Raw genomic sequence first — 10248 nt, forward strand, 5'->3', positions numbered from 1 at the left:
ACCTATCCATATCATTCATTAACATATTTCTTTAGTTTGGAAGAGTTAACAAGAGATGATGACAGTTTTTTAAATTGTATATAAATTAAGAGTATACTAATAGCAAAGCAATTTTGTAAAAGTAACAAGGTATCTGCGATCATTACTTTCGGAGCTACAGGGATTTAAAGGGTCAGTTTCGCGGCGCTGTCGCGGATCCCTGAAAAACGCTCCATACAAAATGGCACGATTTAGTGACGTCGTTGGCTCGCTGATCGTTAGGTTTGTATGGGCGTTCAAACAAAATTACTAATATCTTTGTTATTTGTGCGTTTATGTTTATAGTTCATTTATTGAAAAATGTCACATTTAATGTAAGGAAGCTAAAACTGTATGAATTTTCATCTAATTACGATAAAAAAGATTTAATGATTTTGAAATTTTAAAATCGATTATAATCGATTAATTATAATTACGATAAAAAAAATTAAAAGATTTTGAAATTTTAAAATCTTATTTATTTTGCAAATATCCAGTCAATCTTTGCTTTTTATGTATAAATTAGTTAACTATAACCTTATTTACCCGAATGTATCATAAAAATCAATATATTCAAACCTAGTCATCATCCCCATTATTGAAACATCGACATCGACACAGTACATACCTACTAGTAAATAGAAGTACAAGTACCAAGTTAGTTCGTTAGTTCTATTCTTATTTGTAGGAAGGTACTTGGTATGACGAGATGTGTCGCAAAGAGCAGCCCCTCTAGCCAGGTTACCTACAACTACTATTAACTTAACGCTTCGAAAATAACGAACGTATGGGGATGACATTTGTTGTCGATAAGTCACGAGATCAACTTATCAATCGGGTATGTCATTCCCATATATTTTTTTTTGTTTTCGAAGCGTTAGAGTTTGTAGAAAAAGAATTGATGTATATCTTGGCCATAAACCCAGGCTAGAGAGGCTGCTCTTTGTGATAGAGCTCGTTGTACGAAGTATCTTCCTAGTTTTGTAACTAAGGTAAAAGCTATGGTACCAACTTTGAGTGGTAAGTACTTTTTATGTACCTACAATTCTATGACAGTAGAATTAAGCAATGCATAGCTATGGGGGGATAACCCGAACATTTTTTTTTAATTTTTCCCCCATAAGGTGAAAAATACCTATTTGACTATAGGTAAGTAATGTGACCAATTTTACACATTTTGTCGGACACTTTTAAAACACAGAAGGTTCTCTTTACCTCTAAGCTCTACCTCCCTAAAATAGTGAGTTGAAAATAGTGAATAAAAACACCTTTAAATTAAAAAAAATAACTAATTATTATTCAGTATCATTAATTATTTTATCAGCCGATGGATGTCCACCGCTGAACATAAGCCTCTTTGAACTTTCAAAAATCACGAACTTATTTAGATTAGGAATCGAGAAGACTGAAACGGGTTTACCTAAATTGGTTTACCTACCTAAAAAAAAATATATATCACGAATAGACAAGAAGTTAAAAATAGAGTTCGTTTTTTGTAACCTCTATACAGCACCAACTTTTGGTAATTTAATTCAAAGAACATACCCATATCTACCCTACTCTCCTATCATATTTTTTTTGAAAAAAAAAATACATTTAATTTTAAAAATGTTACAATTTACCCCATACCATTTTAACACATCATTTAAATCGTATTTGTTATTACGTTCAAGACCCTGTACATCAAGTAGCTGCAGCGACTCAATCAATCGGAAGTAATTTAAATATATAATTGAAAGGTGCAATAAAAACGCTATTATCTGTGCAAGAAAAACAATCAGCGAGGATGTAATAACTCTTGATTAGACGTAATCAAACTATCATTGCGCTGCAGTAATTGTACGTTATCGACTCTACAAGTGATAAAGACGAGGAAAATTACACTCTAACTTGATACAACAGACCTATAACTTGTATAGTTTTTACTTAACTGCCCATCTATAATATAGGTTTTTGAAAATGTCTTGACTAGTTACCAATGTATGAATGTACTCTTATCTTGAGCAGATACGATATTAGTAGGTACCTACTATGGATAAATGGAAGTTGCGACACGGTTTATACTAGTGCAACTTCCATCACATTAATTATTTGGATTTACACATTTAACTTTTTGGATTAAGTATATTAAATAAGCATGTAACTTAAAGTAATAAAGCTATTGTTTATTGTTATTTATTTATAATGCATCAAAAGTAAACACTTATCTTTAAGAAACAATAGGCCTATTTGTTAACTGGGTGCTGAAGTTTCTAAATTTTGTCGGGAAAAAATATTCTGTATCAAATACATTAATTCAAATGACTATAATTTTTTATAAGACACGACCTACTCACGTACCTACTTACCTTATATTGTAATTATTTTCAAATACATGTGTTACTAAATTAATCACCTACCTAGAAAGTATACCTACTTGAAAATTTTCATATTTAATTTCTTTTTATTAGAATGTAGCCGTGTAGCCTTATTTTCTTTATTTTAATATGATAATCAATAATAGATTTAACACAAATAGGCAGGTACTAGCATATTATATTACAGCATTTTTGTAAAATACAGGTAGATTTACAAATAAATAAACGGCTTCCAATATATTTATAGTGCCGATCAAGGTCAAACTCTAATAATATAATAATTATTAGTTGAGTGATTTGTTCTACCTAAAAAAGGGACCTTTGGTAGGGACACCATTATTTAAAATTTTTAGGTAAAATCCCATTGGTTCATTACCATGTTCTAAATTACCTTAGCGTTCACGCTTAACATAGGTAATTTAGATATTTTTTGATAATAATTGAAACTATAGAAGGCCTGTGCTTATAAAACTAAAGTTACACAAAATTTCCATCTTACCACGCCTAAAAATCCGTCCACGATAAGACAATTGTTAGATAGAGAAACTTTGAAGGACGTGATCCTAAAATTTCTCTATGTTCTACTTTTAGAGCTAAATTTGTTAGAGCTACAATTTGCAATTTTAATGAATTATACACATTTCCATAATAATTAATATATCGTTGAATATGTTTTGTAATAGCACAACCCTTCACTTTATAGTCAATTAAGCGTGACAGGACAATGGCCCTAAGGTTCTCAATTACAAATAGCTTCGGATTTTTCTGCCGGCACAAATAAGTTGAATATGTTGTTTAATAATGAAAATATCATAAAAGGTACTTACTCAACTGAGTTAAAACATTGATTGGCACTATAAATGACAGCCTAATTACCGGTAAAATCTTACTGGCAACAAACCGAAGTAATACGTCAGGTACAAACCTTCAATACTTCCGTAATATAAAATTCTATACGACAAACATAATTACGAGTATCTACAAGTTCTAATATATTACAACTAAAAAATTTGATATGATAAATAAATTCTTCGTAGGAAAACTCGGTAGCATAAAAATTTCGGTAAATGCTTCGGGAAGGCATAAAATATAATCTTATCTAAGATAAATAAACGGTACATTTAATAAATAATCTATATATCTACCTACTGACCCTTGCGGGGGCGAGGATGTGCCACCGAAAATAAAAACTAAAATCTGCAACCCTGTCGTAACCTCTCTCTGCGAATCTAACGAGCAACATAATCGATTACAAGTCGAAAGGCGATTCACTAAATCGGTACATACCTGTGATGGCGCCCATCACTTCGAGCACTGCTTAACACTCAACGACAATTATTATACCAGCGAACTTTACAACGCCTCAACTTCACGTCACCAGGCGCCTGATCTACTCGAAATAGTCTTTATTGCAACCACTGAGTCGTCCGTCGGACGACGCGCGTCATTGATTTATCACCGTATTTACACTATCAGTCTGTGACGGCTACTCCTCGTCGACGTTGATCTCCGAGTCGGCGGAGTCTTCGTCGTACGTCGACGAGGATGCGAACCCTCTGCCCAGCACGGCGGAGCGGTTCTTGGCGGCGGCCGCTCGGTCTCTTTGCCGTCGGTTTTTGAACCAGTTGCCGACTTGCGTCGGCGTCAGACCCGTCGCCGCCGCCAATTCCCTCTTCTTCGTCGGGTTCGGGTAGGGATCTTGGAGGTACCATTCTCGGAGTAGAGATCGCGTCCGCTCCTTGAAACAGTGCGTCTTCTGCTCGCCGTCCCAGATCGTCCTCGGGAGCGGGAACTTCTTCCGCACGCGGTACTTGTCGACGGGGCCCAGCGGACGGCCGCGCAGGCGCTCAGCCTCCTGGTAGTGCGCCTCCAGCCACAGCGCTTGCAGCTTGGCGTGGCTGGAGCGCTGGAAGCGGTGGCGCTCGAGGATGGCGTACAGCTCGCGGTGGCGGCCGGCGTGGAAGGCGACGACGGCGCGCGCGCGCAGCACGGCTTCGCAGCGCTCCAGCTCGGCCACGTTGGGGTGCGCCACGGGCAGCGACCACAAGAAGCGCGCCAGGCGCTCCACGTCGCCGCTCTCCTCCAGCGTCTCGCACACGGTGGCCACCTGCGCGGCGCTGAAGCTCAGCGTGGGCAGCGGCAGCAGCGGCGTGGGCGCCGCCAGCTCCAGCGCGCCCAGCGTCAGCGGCGGAGGCTCGCACGCGGGCTCGGCGCGGTCGGGCGCGGCGGACCCGCGGTGCGCCTCCAGGATGCGCGCGTGCAGCGCCGCCGTCGTGGACTCGTCCCAGGAGCCGCGCATCGGTGCGAGTGTGCGCGCCGGAGTCGCGCGCCGTTTGAGCCGGGCCGCGGCGCGCCGGCGGCCGGGGGCGGGGGCCCGCGCCGTCTATTGGCTATCGGTTACGCGGCGCGCGGCGCGGCGGCCAATCGCGCGCGGCCTCCGCCCGGGGGCCGGATAGCTTTCAACCGCGCCGCGGCGCGTATCCGGCGGGCGCGTTTAACGGGCGACGGGGCGCGGCCCCCCCGCGCCGCCATGATCCGTCACGCACACCGCGGCGCCCCCCGCCCCGCACCCCGCGCCGCCACAGACCAGCTCGCCGAGAGCTCATTTACACTCTGTACCGAGCACTGAATATCTTTTTGATAAGAGCAGTCATTTTGGTACCGTTCACAATATTTTCTGTATAATGTAACAAATATGCCTGTCAAATAATTATAATTATTTATGTTTGGGAAATGAAACTAGAACCTCCTAAAACTCAAACAACTCAAACAAAGTTATGTAGCTACTAAATCCAAATGTTCACAATTACCCTGTTTCGATATTCATATTTACCCAATCCTAAAATAGAGCAGGATATCATAGTCACCATACTGTAACTTTTGTATGTTCCCACTGACTAAACTTTTGAATAATATTGAAATGATCAAATATATTTTTAAATAAGCAACGTACGATATTCAGGAAATACTTTCCTTCCTTCGATTTCTAGAAAATAAGTTAGGTTACTTAGTAGAACCTACTTGAGGCGAAAAATGAATAAGCAACTTAAAGTTTTCATGGGTCAAGCAAAAGAAGAGTGGTGGGCGACAACCCCAGGTGGGCAGGCAGCCTAAAGGCTCCGGCGGCGCTAGATTACCCCGCAGCCTGCAATTAACAGCCTCCATACATCCGGGTGGGTTACGCTTTTATTTGCGGCGCGATCGATGCATCTGTAAAGTTGCCGGTTAATCCTCTTCGCTTCGTATGTTTAATTAACGGCTGGCTGACGGCTGATATGTGATCAATTATTTACTCTACACGCCTATATTGTGTTCATTTTTAAGAATATAATTCATTTATGTACCTATACATACCTATAGTATAATGTAGGTAGGTATTAAATACGAGTATCAATTGATTGATTTATTTTTGAAAGCTTTGTTTACGAAAACTTTTGCAAAATAGACAGCAAATAATTGGAAATCTGAATGATCCTTTTTGTATAGTAAATCGGACTAATATTAAGGTGAAAGTAGCTAGTCCCCCCTTTGTGCTGCGGCTACTAAAGCAATCTGGCTAAAATTTAGAATAGTAATAGATTTTACTCTGGATTAACATATAGGCAAGGCTACTTATCATCCCGGAAAAGTCTATGGTTCTCACGGGGTTTTTGAAAAACTGAATTCCCCGCGGATAAATATTATGAAGAAATCTCTATCCAAGCACACTGATTTGTAAATTAGAAACTGACTTATGAAAATAGTAGTTAGGTAAGGTATTCACAAGTAGGTAGATTTATTCTGTCTATTATCCTATTAATTATTCTTAACAAACAATTCGTATAGTTAAAAAGTTATTTTGGCATTAGACACCTGTCTCAAAATACTTAATATTTTTCTAGATTATGCCCCATATCGCAGGGTATTTATTATTCTTAGATTGTGGCATAATGTACCTAACAATAAAGATATTTTCTTTCTTTCTAATAAATCAGGTAGGAGCGTACCTATAATTACTCACTACCGTAAATTAAAATATCCCTATTGAATTACTAATATGTAGAGTAGGTATACGTAGGTAAGAGTAGTAAATAACTAATTTGCAATTACTTATTAAGTATACCTATCAAATATCAAAACCGTTCACCGTATAAGTGAATTTATATAAAGTTTCTCGAAGTGACGTTCCAGCTACAGCGAGCGGCGAGATTTCACCGTGAAAGCCTTTCCACAGTATTAAGTTATTGAACGGCAAACCACACCCCGTGGAACTCGACCCCCCCTACGCTACCCTCCCAGGGGGGTTGTACGGTACAGATTACGTCAGTGTTGTGCAAATGTTTTTTTGTAAAGTTACCCGGCTGACTGTCGGGCCAATGGATTAGAAAAAATGATGTTTGAACTGATGTTTTTATACCAACCAACCAACCAACGTATCGTGTTAGTGATGGACTATAGAGCCTGTGGCAGCAAGACATACCACATTTAATGAAAAGTCAATAATTAAAAAAATAAATAAAAAAACCCGACTGCCTAATCTGCACTTAGTCATCCGCCTTGCGTATTTAGTATAGCGATTATTAATGTCATTTCTTCCAAGTGTAGGTTTTTTTTTTAATATGGCCATGGTATACCATTTTGAAATCCTCTTAATGAGCCATTGAATTTGATACCTATATAGCATTATTTGATTTTTTTTTTTCACCTCGAGTCTATAGCGTCTCAAATTCGTCGTGTTCGAAAAAGATAACCCTTCCTTAACTCTATTTCTATTTTAAATTTCAGCCAAATCGGGTAACAAACATCCAAACATAAGTATATCCATACAAACTTTCGTATTAGTAGGATTATGCCCCCAGTCGCAGGTCACTAAGGTTCGAGGCAACCCTTTCTAAAAACACCGTTATATATAAAATTTTAAGGGTCTAAAGGTAAAGCGACACGCTTCCTCGTGATAGATACCCCTTAGAAAATACCAAAAAAAATCTTGGACAGTTGAGGATCTAGAATTGAAACCCTGCTATTTTCGAAACCATCATGATTCATACCCTCATAATTGGACGAATTTTCTACACGACATCGAATCTACTCTAAATCGCTTGGCGGTCCGACTTTTCCGGTAGGCTGGTAACTAGCCACGGCTGAAGCCTCCCACCAGCCAGACCTGGGCCAATTAGGAAAACGTCAATCAGCTCAGCCTGGGATCAAACCCAGGATCTCCGTGTTGTAAATCCACCGCGTATACCACTTCGCCACGAAGGTTTCTGCTAGTCGGAAAATAAAGTAGCAAACTCTAAGTAAAGCCGATCATTAATTCATAAGGTTTGAGAAGACTTCAAGTTTTCAACTTATTGAGTTTTAGCTCGGGGGCTGGCAAGCAAGTAGGTACCTAATGAAAAAGTTTTGAGCATATTTAAATACAAAGAAAATCTTCTTTGCTATCGGAACTCGTTGCTTCTTTATTTTTGTTTTTTTTAGATTTTTATTTGACAATCGTTGGCGCAGTTAACATAGCTTTAAAATATTGTATATATATAAATAGTTTCTACCTCTCTAATAAATTGATTGTGGTAGCATTTTGAAAAATTTAAAAATAGTAATAAAAAAAACATACATAGGTACAGCCGAACGTAGAACCTCCTCCTTTTTGGAAGTCGGTTTATTATGAAAACGAGTGGATATTCCGTTACAGAACATGGAATTTCAAGAAACTTCTGCTTATTCTGTTGGGTATAACTGTAAGCTGACCAATATTTTTGGCCGCAGAAACTATTTTTACGTACCTTTACATACATCTTAGTTACCATTCCCGTCTGAATACGGGAAATTACGACTTTAATCAACACTGTCATCATCATCATCATCATATCAGCCAATGGACTTCCACTGCAGGACCTACACCTTTTGTAGGGACTTCCAAACATCACGATACTGAGCCACCTGCATCCAGCGAATGCCTGCGACTCGCTTGATGAAGGTAGTGATGAAGAATTTTTTTAATTTGATTAGTGGTTTAGGCGTAAAAGAGTAACAAACAAACAAACTCGCATTTAACTTTATTATGTAGTTACTTTTTTTAAATATCTCTTTTGTAGATCAATACTTTATCTAAGAAGATATGTAGGTAGGTAATATCCCATTTATAAATCATAGAAATAGAAAATAGAATCTCTCCTCCCCCCTCCTCCTAAGATTGAGTCAGGCAAACAAAGATAACCCCCTATATCGACCGCACCCCCTCCCCAGCGAACAGAAGGCTGCATGCGATCCGAGCTCGCTCCCGGGGAGGATATACGAGCCACTTGGGAAACTGGACTTGGACCATTTACTTTCTTGTAACTTCGCCTTTACTCTCTCTACCTCTTATCTCTCTATTGTTATTTTTCTATCATTTATTTATATGTCCTTTTTTAATTTTTAACCATGTCAATACAAAACACTATGAAAAATTAAAAAAAAATCGATTCCCTGCTACAGGACTTTTAAGTGCTCAAACAACCGGGCGGTAGGAACCTTCTAACAATACGCGCCGTCTCAAGAATCACTGCCTTCTGTATCCGACCCTTGGTCCAGCAGTTAAGCAAAAGCTTCTTATGGTGTTGGTCGAAGCTTTTCGCTAAAAGACCATTGATTGAAACGACTATCGGAATAATACTTGATTCACTAATACTCAATTCGGAATAATACTTAACATTCCACATAGCGGTAATCTCGTGAGCGAGGTCCAAGTATTTTGATATTTTCCTTTTCGGTTTTAACCAGATTATCGTCATGTGGACGTCACGACGCATTGACCGATTGACTAGCCCTATATCAGGTCTTTTGGCAACAATATACAATAATTTTTCAAATCAGTGCAGAAGTTCTAGAGTTTATTCAATGCAAACAAACATATACAATCAAATCTTTCCTCTTATATTATTTTCTCGTATAGATATAATGTAAGCTATTTTGATCTTTTGAACTCTACAGACAGTTGTAGTTAAGCACTCAGTAACTCAGTAATTAAAAAAGACATCTGATTAGTACTTAACAACTTTTGGTAAACTACCCTCCTGTAACTACCAATATCGAGGTTATTAAAATTTGTTAATAACCAGCTGTTTATTTTACTGATGCTTAATAATTAATATTATATAATTGGTTCATCGGCTTTTCGCGGATGATTGCAACATAAATAATTTTTTATCTATTCATGATGATGAACTTCCGCAAAGTAACGCCTGCTTCTATCCAATATTTAATAGTTATACAACTTAACAGTCACAATGTCCTACAAATTGCGTGGTACATTATCTCATTCCGACGCTCAGAATTTTTTTTACTTACCTGGTAACCCAGTTAGCTACCATATACCATACTATTTATATAAAACTAGCGGACGCCCGCGACTTCGTCCGCGTGGAATTCAGTATCACAAATCCCGCGGGAACCGTGGATTTTTTGCGGGATGAAAAGTAGCCTATGTGTTAATCCAGAGTAATTTCTAATCTATTTCCATTCCGAATTTCAGCCAAATTGCTTCTTTAGCCGCAGCGTAAAAGAGGAACCAACATACGTACACACTTACACACAAACTTTCGCCTTTATAATATTTGTAGGATAGGATAGGAAGTAGGAACTAGGAAGTAGGATTTGAGCGTCTCATCAAGATGAAGCTACTCACAGATAATTAATTTGATAGTAATCACTTGTAAAAATGCTCCACGGATCCTTGGCTATTTCGATTTAGGTGCCACTTTAAAAGATCGCGCATAACTCATCTACATTTTTATTAGATGCTTCACCTGCAACCAATACCACTCAACCTGCGCGCAAAACAACATCAAACTTTTACAAATCACCCGCACTCATGCCAGAGACATCTGACGGCAGTAAAACGAAACACTTGACG

General features: G+C 38.8%; 1 protein-coding gene across 1 annotated transcript; it reads right to left on the reverse strand.

Annotated features, from left to right (window-relative positions):
* Positions 1-474: 474 nt before the first annotated feature.
* On the reverse strand, positions 475-4712 carry LOC112044525 (homeobox protein SIX6-like). The gene has a single exon (XM_024080404.2). The coding sequence runs from the start codon at positions 4672-4674 to the stop codon at positions 3862-3864; it is 813 nt and encodes a 270-aa protein (XP_023936172.1). The 5' UTR covers positions 4675-4712; the 3' UTR covers positions 475-3861.
* Positions 4713-10248: the final 5536 nt, after the last annotated feature.

This window comes from Bicyclus anynana, chromosome 13, assembly GCF_947172395.1.
Source record: "Bicyclus anynana chromosome 13, ilBicAnyn1.1, whole genome shotgun sequence".
Taxonomy (NCBI): Eukaryota; Metazoa; Arthropoda; class Insecta; order Lepidoptera; family Nymphalidae; genus Bicyclus; species Bicyclus anynana.

Bases quoted from the DNA above. Each gene is read 5' to 3' on its own strand.
- LOC112044525 (XM_024080404.2), bottom strand. From the start codon at position 4,674: ATGCGCGGCTCCTGGGACGAGTCCACGACGGCGGCGCTGCACGCGCGC.